The 16,580-nt window shown below is 39.4% G+C and overlaps 1 protein-coding gene across 1 annotated transcript in view; it reads left to right on the top strand.

Annotated features, from left to right (window-relative positions):
- The window catches only part of INTS12 (integrator complex subunit 12), a 32,231-nt gene that overhangs the window by 11,399 nt on the left and 4,252 nt on the right, over positions 1-16,580 (top strand). Inside the window, exons 2-6 of the mRNA XM_026659861.1 lie at positions 586-749; positions 2,271-2,423; positions 2,966-3,153; positions 12,161-12,320; positions 15,169-15,321. Of these exons, the coding sequence (XP_026515646.1) occupies positions 594-749; positions 2,271-2,423; positions 2,966-3,153; positions 12,161-12,320; positions 15,169-15,321 (810 nt within the window). The 5' untranslated portion in view covers positions 586-593. The remainder of the gene's footprint in view (positions 1-585; positions 750-2,270; positions 2,424-2,965; positions 3,154-12,160; positions 12,321-15,168; positions 15,322-16,580) is intronic.

The following is a 16,580-nucleotide window of genomic DNA, read 5'->3' as shown; positions in this document are numbered from 1 at the left end:
GAAGCTATTGTTCTGAAAAGTTCAAAAAGTGAAATTGTGTCTGCAAAGAAAATTGTTTTTCCAAATATACGTTGGTGTTAGTGAGCAACCAGATGAAAGGCAGTGTGCATGCAATGAAAGTTTAGTATTTTATTATATAAGGAGGAAATCTACAACCTATTAGTTTCTTTTCTTGAAGCTGTCACTCACTTAATTTATTGCACTTGAATTTTGCTTATGTTCTGAATAACGATATTCTGAAATACGGGTTCTCATAAATACAATACATTTGATTTTCTGACTTTGGGGTTGCCAAATTCAGAATCTGACATTACTTCAGCTGTGGGATAAGATGCTGCTACTCTGTCTTTCTAGAAGGCAGCGAATTCATTGTCTCCTAATGGAGGTGGAAGGTAGTTGGCTTTTGTGGCTTTGTTTATCCGTTTTGTTTTTTAAATTCATATCTATGCCTAGACTGATGTGATAAATAATGTGTCCATTTCTTGTACCTGAAAAGAGTTGTCTTTGAGATTATTAGCTGTTGTGTTATTTGAGTTGTACTCCATATGAATAAAGTTCAATGACTTTTTTCATTTCCTTTCAAAGAAGCTACTATGGCTGCTACAGTGAACCTGGAACTTGATCCCATCTTTTTGAAAGCCCTGGGCTTCCTGCATTCAAAGAGTAAGGATTCTGCTGAAAAGCTAAAAGCTCTGCTTGATGAGTCTTTGGCCAGAGGAATTGATTCAAGCTATCGTCCTTCACAAAAGGTATTCACATGAATAGAACATGTAGGTCGTTTTTATATGCAGTATTAAAGCTCCAGCTATTCCAGTTTCAAGTTTTATAGCTGAAGAACTATGAGAGTCAGAAAGGGGGAGAAAACAGACTTGCGGAGTAGCTATGTTATTACTTGATCACTGACCTTTATGCATTTGATTCTGGTGCCATTGAAGTTAGAGGAAAAATTCATATTGACTTCAGTGGCACAGTGTCTGGTCTTGGAAGAGAGCTGTTCCCTGTTAGGGTGGGAGGGGCTCTTTGTAACATGGTGCTTTCTGAATACTTTTATGCTGGCTTTGGTTTTGGTGTGTCTGTTACTTCTGTACCGTGTTGCTCATCCATCCTGAATCAAAAATTAGAACTAAAAGCTCATAAAAATGCAGGTTAATTATTGTTGATGAGTGTAAATCTTAAGCAGTGTAGCCAGATAATGGTAAAACCACATCAGTTTTCTGTACATTCTGTTGATTAATTTGTATGCAGCAAGAGGAAAAAAAATGTTGAGGGGCAGGTTTTAAAGTCAAAATGATTTGCAGAACCAAAACAACTAGCACAAATGAAAAAAAATTGTGTGTCATGTTCTATTCTGTATAGGTTCTTATGTCATGCTCATCGCTGTAGTGTCTGAGCTTCTTCCAGTAGTGCATTAAGCGAACAAGTACTAAACGCTATTTAAGATGGAGAATATTATATTAAAGGGACCCCACCAATAACCTACTGTTTTCCACTGCCAAGTGGATAACCTGTATTAAGTGCCCAGTTGTGGTTTCTTGTTTCCAAAGGAACTGAAATTTCAGTCATGGCACCTTGCTCAGTCTCTGATTTTCACACATATTGCTTTGGCTTTTGGGACTAATTTAATCACTTATGTTCAAAATTGACCTGATTATTATCCATCACTGACACAAATAAGCAGTTATTGACTTGTGTTGAGATGCATATCAAGATTTATTGACCCAAGAGGTAAATATTGACCAAGATTAAGCAAAGATCAATATTTTCCTCCCAGAAGGAATGAGATATTGATGTTCACTGACACCAGAAGCCAATTTATATATGGTTACGTAAATTGAATTTTGTCATCAGAACTATCTGAAAATATCTGCTCATTGTGGCTGTGAATTTTGGAAGTATGAAAGTTTGATATTAACGTTCCAAAGGGAAGATGCACTTAGGGATCCAGAAAAATAAACAAACTTCTCTCTGAAATGGTGAATAGTAAGAGGAGATGGAGGTGGGGTAGAATTCACTCCAGAGGGCCAAGGTACACTTATTCACATATGTGATTTGACTGGTTAATGTTGTTCTAGATCCCAGTAATATTTACCTCTGAGAAGATTAAAAAAAAATGGAAACACTTGTTATACGACTGGTTATACAATGTTGTGCCATTTTTTAAATGAGTGAATAGAAAATATGATGCTTACCTAGATTTGTGACCTAAGCAGTTGCAAAGTAGCAAGTGTCTTATGTGTTATGTTTATCAGCATTTTTTTTCATTTTTTTAGGAAGTAGAGCAACCCAAAGTGTCTATTACCAAGCCAATTTCCAGTAAGCAGGAGCCTAAAGCTTCGTCCAGTCTGCCTTCAGGCAACAATAATGGCAAGCCCATCACAACAGAAAAGGTGAAAAAAGAAACAGAGAAGAGGACTGCTGATAAAGTAAGCCCAATTTTGGTTCTAATAGTGAAATAATAGTGGACTAAAAGAGCTCCTTTTGTGCTTGAATTTAAAATTATTATTCATCCAAAATCAAATTGTTCATGCAGAACTTGGCTATTCTGACTCATTGTAGTTGCATCTGCAGCATGTCACCTCTCGCTCCATAGGATCATAAGTTAGCACAGACCCGACAGTACAACAGAGGATTTATCATAACTTTTCCCAAATGTCTTTATATACTACTTTTTGTTGGGAGGAGAAGAATCAATAAAAATATGCTAAACTGTTATATAAGACCACTGAATCTTTTACAAATCATTGTGAGTTGTACAACTGATGACTTTTCTATGTTTTAGTTCACAAATGTTTTGGTGGGAATGTATTTCTATCTCTAGGAAAGCATGCCAGATGTATTGTGCAGATCCACAGCGCATAATTTACCTACTTGTATTTGTAAATTAATTATGCCAGTTAGTTGTTTAGATAACAACTAACCACTAACTTTTCACATTTTCACCATCTCTGTGTGTGGTGTTTAATAGATGAAAGTGGAAATTGGTGAAGGAGTTGATGTTCCAAAGAAACCCAGGCTAGAGAAGCAAGAGACTCGTTCGTCCCCTATCACAGTCCAGACTAGCAAGGATTTATCCATGCCTGATCTGTCTAGTTTTGATGAAACCAGTGCTGATGATTTTGCCATGGAAATGGGCTTAGCCTGCGTTGTTTGCCGGTAAGTGACTCATGCTTTGTCAGACACACACACTCCTTCTAATGAGTTCTTCTTTGAAAATGACAAATTAGTTCTATATTTGTCGTCTCTCAGTGTCTCCATATCAAATTAGACCAGAGTTTTTTTTATTTTATAAATAATCTTAGACCTGATTGTAGAAAGCACTTCAATGCGACTTAAGCACATACCTCAAATTAATCATATGTTTAAGTGGCTTCCTGAATACAGATGCTTTCCTGAAATGTGAGGCCTTTAAGAAGAAAAATTTCTAAGTCACAGTAAGACAAATATCAAGTCTTTGGAGAAATTATTTACCATAACAATGTTTTGCTAATGATAAGACTTCTGCACATCTTGGGTGGAGCGGGAGAATCATTGAACATCTTAAGTAGCCAGTATATAAATATAGCACAAGTATTCATTTTAAATATTGGTAGTCAAACTTTACAGTTAATCACTACCTATGAGCAGTGCGCTTCAAGTTAGGCTCTATTCTGAAGTGTGTTTTAAAAGTGACATTGATAACATTCTATGTTTGTTTTTCCATGTTTCCAAAATGATTTTCAATTGGTTTACAAGTAAAATGGTTTGTTTTTGTTTTGTTTTTTTTGAATGGCCAGCCCTGAAAATTTATCTTGGAATTCATGAGTCAAGATGGGTTTGTCTGACTTATGCATCTTCACTACTAATAATGACGTTGAAATTGTAACTTAAGTGACAATTCTGTTGGTGACGTACAAGCTTTGCAGGGCTAGTAGAAGGAAAAAGTAGCAAGCACGTATTTTGTGACACGAATCAAAGTTGTTGAATAAGAAAATTTATCTTATTTATTTACTTACTTACTTATTCAGTTACTTTTCAGGCTCTTGCTGTGTTAATTAAGGAGTATCTCGGGTCCAACAATGGATAAGTAATCAAACAGTTAATTGTGGTTTGAATTTTTGTGTCAAGTTATTGCAGACTTTTATGATGATTGTTATAAATGGGAGAAAGTCTTTTTAATCTTTTATTAAAGACACAGAAAAAGAAGGAAAAACAGTTAAAGCATTTGAAATGCAAAGTATTAAGTAAAGCTTTCATTTTAACAATTTACATTATTCCCTTTTAGCTGAATAGAGTCTTTTACCCCTATTTGACAGACTTTTCAGATGGTATTAACAATGGTATTAACTGTCCTTTTGAGAGGAAAAGGTTTTGAGTTTAGCTGGTCTTGAGATGTTACTGCTGCTGTTGTCCTTGAAGTCAGATCCAGTTTCTTTTAAGACAAAAAACATGCACAAAAGAAGAGGTAAAAGAACAGCCAAGAAAGAAAATGCAGCTTTTGTCTGTGGAGCTGATTTTCACTTGCAGTCTTGCTGCTGGAGAAGCACAAGCCCAGCATATGTTTTTTCAGCCACTCCATGACTTGGCAAACTTTTACCATTGTCAGGCTTGTTAAGGCATTGCTTTTAGCTAGCCTTTTTGGTTACGGGTTTATAGCTCTGTTGCAAAAGATGGAACTCGCTGCAGCAAGGGAGGTTTAGGTTGGACATTAGGAAAAAGTTCCTAACTGTCAGGGTGGTTAAGCACTGGAATAAATTGTCTAGGGAGGTTGTGGAATCTCCATCTCTGGAGATATTTAAGTGTAGGTTAGATAAATGTCTCATCAGGGATGGTCTAGACTAGTGGTTCCCAAACTGGGGTTCGTGAACCCCTGGGGGTTAACGAAATTTTACAGGGGGTTCCCGGAAAAAAATTCCTAATGGCACACAGAGCTGTCCCTAGGGACCCCAGGCAGCACAGGGCCAGCAGCCTGGAGCCCCTGGACTTCCAAGAGCTAAGCAGATCAAAGCAAGCATATCTATCACACTGAGGAGATTTAAACTTCAAGACTCCTTTTAAGGAATGGAAAGGGAGGTGGATATTTTTTGCTGTTCTTAAAATTAAATAGGCAGCTAGGATTGTTTTTAAAATTATTATGAAGTTTAAGTTTTGTTGTAACGTGCGTTGTTTGTCTGGACTGCTCAAGCCCCGAATGCTTGTGTAGGAGGAACTCTTTGGATTGGCTTCTTAAATACCTTCATGCTGTTTCACATCTGATACTCCTTGATGAAACATAGGAGCCTTGTCTTATAACAGGCTTATTCAAAGTGATACAAGCTACAAAAGTGAGATCTTGGAAGAGTGTTGCTGTTTTCATAATGTAATACATAAGAACATAAGAATGGCCATACGGGGTCAGACCAAAGGTCCATCCAGCCCAGTATCCTGTCTACCGACAGTGGCCAATGCCAGGTGCCCCAGACGGAGTGAACCTAACAAGAAATGATCAAGTGATCTCTCTCCTGCCATCCATCTCCACCCTCTGACAAACAGAGGCTAGGGACACCATTCCTTACCCATCCTGGCTAATAGCCATTAATGGACTTAGCCTCCATGAATTTATCCAGTTCTCTTTTAAACCCTGTTATAGTCCTAGCCTTCACAACTTCCTCAGGCAAGGAGTTCCACAGGTTGACTGCCCATTAATTTCATTTGGTGGCCCCTAGTTCTTGTATTATGGGAACAAGTAAATAACTTTTCCTTATTCACTTTCTCCACACCACTCATGATTTTATATACCACAATCATATCCCCCCCTTAGTCTCCTCTTTTCCAAGCTGAAAAGTCCTAGCCTCTTTAATCTCTCCTCATATGGGACCCGTTCCCAACCCCTAATCATTTTAGTTGCCCTTTTCTGAACCTTTTCTAATGCCAGTAGATCTTTTTTGAGATGAGGGGACCACATCTGTACACAGTACAGACACATGTTTGTTGACCTCTTCAAAGAACTCTAATAGATTAGTAAGGCATGATTTCCCTTTACAGAAACCATGTTGACTTTTGCCCAACAATTTATGTTCTTCTATGTGTCTGACAATTTTATTCTTTACTATTGTTTCAACTAATTTGCCCAGTACTGACGTTAGACTTACCGGTCTGTAATGGCCGGGATCACCTCTAGAGCCCTTTTTAAATATTGGCATTAAATTAGTCGTTGGGTACAGAAGCCGATTTAAAGGACAGGTTACAAACCCTAGTTAATAGTTCCACAATTTCACATTTGAGTTCTTTCAGAACTCTTGGGTGAATGTCATCTGGTCCCGGTGACTTGTTACAGTTAAGTTTCTCAATTAATTCTAAAACCTCCTCTAGTGACACTTCAGTCTGTGACAAGTCCTCAGATTTGTCACCTACAACAGCCAGCTCAGGTTTGGGAATCTCCCTAACATCCTCAGCCGTGAAGACTGAAGCAAAGAATTCATTTAGTTTCTCCGCAATGACTTTATCGTCTTTAAGTGCGCCTTTTGTATCTCGATCGTCCAGGGGCCCCACTGGTTGTTTAGCAGGCTTCCTGCTTCTGATGTACTTAAAAAACATTTTGTTATTACCTTTTGAGTTTTTGGCTATCTGTTCTTCAAACTCCTTTTTGGCTTTTCTTATTACATTTTTACACTTAATTTGGTAGTGTTTATGCTCCTTTCGATTTACCTCACTAGGATTTGACTTCCACTTTTTAAAAGATGCCTTTTTATCTCTCACTGCTTCTTTTACATGGTTGTTAAGCCATGGTGGCTCTTTTTTAGTTCTTTTACTGTGTTTTTTAATTTGGGGTATACATTTAAGTTGAGCCTCTATTATGGTGTCTTTGAAAAGTGTCCATGCAGCTTGCAATGATTTCACTCTAGTCACTGTACCTTTTAATTTTTGTTTAACTAATCTCCTCATTTTTGCATAGTTCCCCTTTCAGAAATTAAATAACACAGTATTGGGCTGTTGAGGTGTTCTTCCCACCACAGGAATGTTAAATGTTATGGTCACTATTTCCAAGCGGTCCTGTTATAGTTACCTCTTGGATCACATCCTGCGCTCCACTCAGGACTAAATCGAGAGTTGCCTCTCCCCTTGTGGGTTCCTGTACTAGCTGCTCCAAGAAGCAGTCATTTAAAGTATTGAGAAATGTTGTCTCTGCATTTCGTTTGATTCTAATAAAAATACTGTAATGTTAATAATCATTACTAATAAATAGTGTGTAATAAGCATGTCCATAAAATTTGTTTTTATATTTCCAAGATCACTGCTTTTATAATTTATACTCAGGTAAAGGAGAAAATCCCTGGAAATATTCATTTTTAGGAGGGGGTTCACGAGACTTGACATTTTAGTGAAAAGGGTTCACAGGTTGTCAAAGTTTGGGAACCACTGGTCTAGACAGTATTTGGTCCTGCCAGGAGGGCAGGGGATTGGACTTGATGACCTCTCGAGGTCCCTTCCAGTCCTAGAATCTATGAATCTCTCTTTGGCAGAAACTGGAGTTCCCTTATTTACACTGTGATATCCTCAGCAAGCCAGACTACCTAAAAGGCCACCAGCTGCACTTAACTCTCTCTGTGGAGGCTATGCCCAGTGTAATTGCCAGCGATTCCAAGTTACCACACAGCTCTTTCTAAGCAAGCACATTGTTCTTAAGGTGAAAGCATTAAAACAATAAAAGAACCCACATGCATGCTAAAGAGCTAACTAGAAGTCACCCCCGAATCCAACCTCAGACAGTGGTGTCAGTCCTGCAAAACCCACAACTGGGTTTCACCATAGTTACAAGTCTATAATTGTCTCAGATTCAGAACCAGAACAAAGTCTGGCCATTTTAGCTGTTTCTTTATACAGCTCAGGCTACGTACACACTACACCTTATGTCGATATAAGTTATGTCACTCTGGGTGTGAATAAGCCACCCCTCTGAGCAATGTAAGTTACACTGACCTAAGCACCAGTGTGGACAGCGCTATGTCAGCAGGAGAGGTCTCTCCTGTTGGCTTAGGGCTACTGCACTAGCAGCGCTACAGTGACACAACTGCAAACTGTAGAGTAGCCATAGCCTCGGCCTTTGGTCACCAGTCTCTGGGCACAGATAATTGGCAGACAGAGGCCCTCTGCTCAGGGCATAACTTCAAAAATCAGGTTTTTTACATAACTAGAAATGGGGAATTTACATTAACTTTCCTCTAGGTATTTCCCAAGAAATCCACTTAACACTTAAACTTTACATTTAGTACAATGGACTCCAAAGATACTTAAACTGAATTCAATAAGATTTTTCAAGAAAATTGTAGGAAGCTGCCATATTTGTCACAACTTTATCCCAGTTCTTCTAACTGAAACAATACAGTTTGGACCAGTCTTTCTATCTTCAACTTTTGCTTACCTTTATAAAAATTGTATTTTATAGTCAGAGTTGAACTTTTGTTACCTGGCGCAACTTAGAATACAGGCCTATGCACAACATCCCAACCACATTTTAAGACAGCAGATAAGTTGCTGTTTATTAGATTTATTACAACTATGTAAGAAGCATTCTTACTCTGTCAAATGTTTTATTTACTTGTCCTTGCTTCCACAGTACTACTAAAGGACACTAATGCTTGTGTCCTGCTATAGCCTTGAATTAGAAAGTTTGTTTGTTTTTTAATTAAGGCTTACTGAGTGAGGCTTCAGTTAGGGTTGGGATTTCCAGTATTAACTCCTGCTTCAATATTGGTGCTTTTTTGTTTAATCTGAGCAGAAATATTGAATACTGTAAACAAATATGGTTTAGACTCTCTTTAAAAATCTACAAAAAAGTGTCAATGTTAAACACAACATTTTAACAATAAGGTGTTGAATTCTTCTGTAAAGTAAAGCAAATACATATAGTGTTTTGAAAGTGAAACTTCATAATATTTGGCTATCTGCTAATGAAAACTTCATATCCAAATGTGAAACACTTAGCTAAACTGCATTAAGAAGAAAAGGAGAGCCCAAATATTATGATTATTATTATAACTTATTTGCATTGCAGTAGCACTGAGGAACCCCAGTCCTGGCAAGGACCCTGTTGTGTGAGGAAGTATACAAACACAGAACAAAAAAAGAGTCATTTGCCAGTTTATCTGTACTGCTATCTGTGTTATTTCCATTTTACACATATGGAATCTGAAATGCAGAGAGATGAAGTGACTTGCTCAGTGTCACATAGCAAGTCACTGCAGAGCCAGCATTAGAAAGGAAGTGTTCTAACTCCCTGAAACGTGCACTAACAGTGAGACTGCTTATTCACTTTTCGCACTATTGTAGAGTGAGATCTGAGTGCAGCTTTGCAAATTAGACGAGTGCAAGTAGCAGTTCTAGAGTGACCCCCATTTTCTTTTCTTTTCTGTTTTTTTTTTTTTAAATGTCAGTATGGGAGGGAGGTACAAAATCCCCTCCCTCTAACGCAGAGGTGGGCAAACTATGGCCCGGGAGCCACATCCGGCCCTCCAGCACCCCCAACTCCACATCCCCAGCCCCACCCCGGAGCCCACACTCCCAGCCAGAGCCCTCACACCCTCCTGCACCCCAACTCCCAATTTCGTGAGCATTCATGGCCCGCCATACAATTTCCATACCCAGATGTGGCCCTCGGGCCAAAAAGTTTGCCCCCCTTCCTCCCCCGGCTAATGCCTGGCCCTCCCTTCCGCCTACAGATGTTTAAGGAAAAAACACAAGTCACTAGTTATGGGAACCTTAAAGAATCAAAAGCAAAAATATTACAAAGGAAAATGTTGTGTGTGACTTGCAGGTGACATTGAAGTCCTGTCAAAGAAAGAGCATTTAGGAAGAATCCGCATTCTCTTTTCAAGAATAGCCTTCTAAACTGTAATGAATACATTAATTTTGTCTCCATTTTTAAAAGATACAAAACCATTCAGGCTGTCTCTTGATTTAAAGACTAGCTTAAAGTAAGTCAGGCTTTGACTTTTCTTGGCATGAAAAGTTTATTTTTTTGTAATCCATCCAAAATTGTCCTTTATAGTTTTAAAATATGGAGATTAGTCTGTTCCCTTGTCACATGCAGTTGAAACAGAGATGCTTTGTTCTGACCCAATCTATTTTTCAAGAATCAAATGGCTTCTGAAATATCCTGAATATAAATAATGTGCCCCAGAATTTCTGAAACATTTCTTGCTTTGTTTTTTAAATAGCCTAGTTAAAAAAGAAATAGATATTTTTCAAAAATTGTTCTTACAACTATATCGACAACATCTTCTGATTTCATTTCCTTGTTATATAAAGAAAAAAGATACCACCTTTCCCCACCCATCCACAAATAGAGTTTCCATGGTTACCTAGGTACCTGCTCCTCAGGGAGATGAGCAAAAAGCAGCTTAGCAATTAAATAGCCTGATTTGTCATCTGAAAGAAGAAATCATTAGGAAAATGCAATTTGACTATTTCACAGACATACTTCCAGTCTTATGTACGTCACTAATTTGTCACTTATACAATGTGATTCTTTTCAGCAGAGACCCACACAAAACTAAGTCCTCATCACCAGCTTACATATTTGTTTCAAAGCAGAACTGCATAGCTAATCCTTTCTGTTCCATCTCTCCATGATATTGGCATTATCTTATGTTTCTAATGTCTGTCTGTGATGTGGAGCGAAGGATGGTTACTAAAAGTTCCACAAAATAGTGTACTACTTGCATCCTGGTTTTTTTGACTCCTTTAACTGAAAGAATTAGTCCTGGGGGAATTCCGTACCAAAAAAATTAAAATTACACACACAATATTTTAAAATTCTGCATATTTTATTTGTCAAAATAGCACAGTATAATCACACCAGTTTCAATTATTTTGGTAATTTATTTTAAAATACCTGTCAGCAACTATGTTTGTAACAATACAGACAACAAAAAAGATGCAGGAAATGTTTTTTGACAAATAGATTCCTTACTAGGCATATTAATACATAACTCTGAGTAATAAATTCATTGAAACTACAGTACAGAAACATATTTCCCATCTCCCTCAGAAGGAGGGGAGTCAAGGATAACAGAGGAGCTGAGCGAGAGGGAAGTAATTGCTGGGACGGAGCCTGGGTGTAAACTTGGAGGGCTATTGAGTGTGGGTGGGAGAAGTATGGAACAGATTTTGGGTGGGGGGAAGGATTGTTAGGGAGCCTCTGCCATGCTGACCCCTAGCTTCTCATTCAGTCAGGCACATCTGCCCCATCCCCATATGTCCCTATACCCCCCATCCCTGTGTGTCCCTGCACCCCCCCCCATCCCCAGGTGTCCTTGCACCCCCACTCAGCCACTTCCCTCTCCCCATGTGTCCCTGCAGCCCCCTGTCCACATGAGTCCCTGCACCCCCACTCAGCCCCCGCCCCAGTCTGTCCCCCACACTATCCCTTCTGAACACCAGTCTGTGACACACACCCCAGCAGCCCCACGTGCCCCATGCTGTCTATCCCCCCATATTCTGTGCCTCCTGACCCGGCCCCATGGGCAGTTTGCTGTGAGGAAGGCAGCCTCTTTCTCTTCCCTATCTGCAGCTGGGGCTGCTCCTGCCCGGGAGTGGCTGCTCTCTGTTCTGGTGCCACAGCAGCCCTTGGTGGTCAAAAGGAGTAATTGCAACTCCTTTCTGGCAGAATGTATTTTCTGTGAGGGGGGAGGGAAATTCTGAATGGCACATGGATTCTGCACGGGCACAGTGGCACAGAATTCCCCCAGGAGTATAAGAATGGTTGTCATTGAGACTCCTATTTGTTGTTGAGCAATACAGTTCAACATCTTACAACAATGTTGTTCCCTAGGCACTCAAATGGTATAGTAATAGTACTAGTAATAGTAATGGAACATTTTTCAGAGCTTTATACATCATAAGGGAACAAACCAAATGACTTTTTCCTTTACAGGTGACTTGTAGATGTGTTTATAATAATAATCTAAAATTCTGAGCTTTTCTTTAGAGTCTACTTCAAAGCAACAAAAAGTTTGAAAGATGGTTGTTAGGAAGAACTCATACATTAGAAAAGGGATCTTTTTCATTTTGCTAAGAATAGAAAGTGTATCCATAGCATAAGTATATTTCTAACTTTTTATATTAAGCCTTGCAAAGATTACAATGACTAGATAACCTTAAAGTGCTTTCATCAGTAACGTGTTCTCAACTGTTTGTTTTGCAGGCAAATGACAGTTACTTCTGGAAATCAGTTAGTAGAGTGTCAGGAGTGCCATAATCTCTACCACCAGGATTGTCATAAACCTCAGGTGACAGACAAAGAAGTCAATGATCCTCGCCTCGTGTGGTATTGTGCCCGCTGTACCAGGCAGATGAAGAGAATGGTAAGAGTCAGTTTTTTGTCTAACATGAGTAGTATTTGGAGACAGCAATTCGTTTGGGCTGTGTGATAACTGAAGGGCAGGGGGAGCTCCCTTATGGACACCCAGTTAGCTGTAAAATCCCTCTTGGTGTCTGTTCTCTGCTTGATTTACCTGTAAAGGGTTAAAATCCCCACTCTGTCGCTCCACGTGCAGGAAGTGGGGGCCTGCAAGGATTTTAAAAATTAATACTTGCCACTCCAGGCTTTATTACACTCCCAAGGTTACAGCTTCTCTCTGGCCTTGGTAAATGCTGCCACCACCCAAATGCAAAAAACTCCCTTTGAACCCAGAAAGGAGCACTTGGGAGTTCCTCCCTGTGGGGTACTCTCAAGCCCTTTCACACACACACAGCCCTCCGGGGAACATCTGAGAAAGAAAACAAAGGAAATTAGCTGTGGCTACCAGCTAATCAAACAACATGCACAAACCTTTTAGGACACTAAAAATCCAATCCTGTTCTTAAAAAAGGTAAATTTTATTAAAAACAAAAAGAAAGAAAATACATCTGGAACTTAGGCTTTTGCTAGATTTTAAAAGAGCAATTCCAAAAACCAAGCACCCAAAATAGCCTTCTTGGGGATTCAGCTTAAAGGTTACAAGCAAACAAAAGCATCTGGGGTTAGCACAGAAGAGATCCACAAGCCAAAATAAGAAATAAATCTGATAGCGTCTAACTAATTTCTTTAGTAAGTAGGCTGTTGACTTCTGAGTTTCATAACGAGTCAAAATCTGTTGGTAAAAAGTGTCTTTTGGTATTAGAAACAATTTATAAAAGCTGAAAATAACATAAAAGTAAGTTATCACTGGAATAAGAAAACATCTTTATTTGCACAAAACATAAATCATCAGGTCATTCATCTTGAATTTTGAGACCTTTTAAAACTGAGACGTTATACAGAAGAAATTCTGTTAAATTTTGAAGCTACTTTGTGATAACCCGGCAAAATGTTACCTGTTGAAATGACCTTTCTATTAGGAAAATCTCATTTAAAATGTTTTTGCTATAGCCAGTGAAAGTTATTAATTGATTTCAGTAGTCGTTTTACTACTTTGATTATCTTCAGTCCTTTGAACTCAGGACTGCTTACTTGTGCTCAGTAAATTGCACTGCAGTACCATATTCATCCATCGATATAAATATTTCACGCTCACTGTGACATTCCCCTCTAGTGTTATCTGGGCTGGTAGTCTGCTAGGTCACTCCAATCCTTGACTCTGGTTGCCAGCCTTACCCTGCTCTGCTGTGAGAACCCCCACTCCTGAGCTGTTCACGCATGGCCTTTGGCATGTAAGATGCTCCTTGGATTGTGCAACGGAATGACACTAGCCAATATCTCTGGTCCCAGACACTACCCTAGGAACCTCTGTCTTGCAGTGTCCAGTTATGCCCGCTGAATGCTGAAAGTTTATATCAGTTCATCAATTTAACAAAGAAATTGATATGTACCAGACTTATTATCCCAAGGGGAGTTTCTGACACACTTCAAACCAAACACACTGCTGCAGATAGAATAAACAAACAGATTTATTAACTACAAAGATAAATTTTAAGTGATTATAAGTCAAAGCATAACAAGTCAGATTTGGTCAAATGAAATAAAAGTAAAACGCATTCTACACTGATCTTAACACTTTCAATGCCCTTACAAACTTAGATGCTTCTCACCACAGGCTGGCTGGTTGCTCTTCAACCAGGCTCTCCCCTTTGATCAGCGCTTCAGTCGCTTGGTGGTGATGTCTATAGATGTAAGTGCAAGAGAGAGTGCATGGCAAACGTCTCTCCCTTTTATCATGTTCTTTCTTCCCTCTTGGCTTTGCCTCCCTCCTTTCAGAGTCAGGTGAGCATTACCTCATCGCAGTTCCAAACTGACCAAAGGAAGGGGGGGGACTCACTTGAGAGTCTAACAGATCCTTTTGTTGTTTCCTAGGCCAGTATCCTTTGTTCCTGTGAGGCTAGGCTGGGCTTGTCCCATAGATGCCCTGATGAGGTGTGAACTGCCTCTCTGCTCTTGGAGAGTTTTTGCCTAGGCTTGCTTTAAGCCATGAGGATACATTTTCAGCCTCATAACTATATACATGAAATTATAACTTATAACCTTACTAAAACATTACTGTAACAATTACTATAACATCACTATAACAACCATGTTCCGTGCATCATGAGCCTTACGAAGACACCCAACATGACAAACTTTGCATTGGATACCACGCAATTATTTTATAAAGATGAACATGGGGGCGTAGTGTGTTCACCCGAGGTACAGAGCATCTCACTCACCTCCCCGTCCAACTGCCATATGTCAGCTTTCCCTTTGCAGGCTACAGTTTCCTTTTGCTACCTCAGCAAAAATGCTGCCACCTTACTGCTTTCTCTGAAAAGAGCCCTGCAATCTGCTTCCCAGAAGCTGGTTTCTAACCATAATTTTTCCCAATATTTTCCTTCCCTGTCCCTTCATCCACCAGTTCCGTACACTCCTCCATCAGGCCTAACTCCTGACTCCTCCTCCCGCCTTTGTTTGCCCACTCAAATATATGGTCCCTCCCAGCGTGCCTGTCAGTTGCTGGAATCTTCCCATGGTATGGGACTCAATCCCACCTACCTGTCAGCTGGAAACCTCCCTACAAATCTAAGTTGGGTTCCACCTGACCTGTTTTCTCAATGCTTAATTTCCAGGTCTCATCTAAGATAGTATTCTAGTGGCTAATGTTGTGATCTCATAATATTCATGTTTTCTGTTGTCACTCTGATTAAATCTTCGTCGTAAGTACAGAAACATAACTAATTTGAGTTTAATTATTATTTATGCAGGCTCAAAAGACTCAGAAACCACCTCAGAAACCAGCTCCTGCAGTAGTTTCAGTAGCACCAACTGTGAAAGATCCATTGGTAAAGAAACCTGAAATTAAGCTCAAGCTGGATACCCCAACAACTTTCCTAGCATTCAAGAGGACAGAAGTCAAGGTGCTGTACATTAAACTCTCTCTCTAAGTGCTTTCATTTTATTGCATATATGAAATGTTCTTGCTTAAATTTTGTACAGCTGTTTTTTTCCTTTGTCAGAACCCCACCTTGCTCTTTCACGTGATCAAAACCCCAAATGAAAATACAGGCCCTTATCTGTATTCGGTAGTGCTGTAACATAGTGAATTTTCAGTTTCTTGACTTTTTTATTTTATAAGGAGGAAAAAAAAGTAGATTGTTCTGGTTTGTTTTTTTAAATGGCATTTCTATAAAAGTAAGAAATCTTCACGCTCATAGAAAGGACAGCAGTTCACATCCTTTCTTAAGTAACATGCATGCATTTGCAATTGCAAGACTTCTGTTATGATACTGAAGAAGCCCTGTTGCTTCTGTAAGATCTAATTTGTGAGATCCCTTCCTCTTCTATACCTTGTCTCATCTTTCTCCTTCTCTGGGTTATTTTTCAGTGTTAAAGGTTGTCATGAGGTGATAAAAGGAGATAAACCAGAAGCCACAGCAACAGCATAATAAATATCTTGAGTAGCCTAACAAACTGTGACCCCAGTCCAGCAAAGCACTTAAGTGCATGTGAAACTGTAAGGCTGTGTCAGTCAAGCTGTCTGGAGTGGCCCACGAGCGTGGGTGCCAACTTCAGGGCAGACTGTCAAGAAGCAGGGCACAAAACCTCAGACTGGCTGTATGTTCTATAGATAGATTTCACCAGCCAAGTAACAAATGGGAACTCCACAAACTCTAGAACAGCCTTACCACAGAGTCACAGACTGTCCCCTTGGGCAGTCTGATCTATCTTGCCACCCAGGCAAGCCTGCCTTTGTGTTAGATGATCTTTTACACCAAAAGTCGAAACAATATTCAGGTTACTCCCAGTCCCAAAGGACCAGACACTTACCCCAGGTCAGTTGCACCTCAGATCTCTTACCAAAGACAGTGTTAACAGTCAGTCCTGTAATAAACTAAGGATTTATTAACTAAGAAAAAGAAACGAGAGTTATTTACAAGGTTAAAGTAGGTAAACATACACACACGAATGAGATACAGTCTTAGGTTCCAACACATAATAGTAGTTGTTATAATATGCAAGCTCTATATATCCTTTAAGGCTAATCCAAACCAATCAGCTTGGGGATCTCTTGCTCTTGCTTAGAAATTTTGCCCTCTCTGAATTTCAAGCAGCATAGTGATCACAATTTCTCTTTAACAGGGATTTTTATTCCCTTCCCCCAGCATTCAAGCTGTGG

This window comes from Terrapene carolina, unplaced genomic scaffold (assembly GCF_002925995.2).
Source record: "Terrapene carolina triunguis isolate 2854851 unplaced genomic scaffold, T_m_triunguis-2.0 Scaffold706, whole genome shotgun sequence".
Taxonomy (NCBI): Eukaryota; Metazoa; Chordata; order Testudines; family Emydidae; genus Terrapene; species Terrapene triunguis.
The sequence above is the reverse complement of the archived record's forward strand: the minus strand, read 5'-3'. Positions and strand labels throughout refer to the sequence as shown.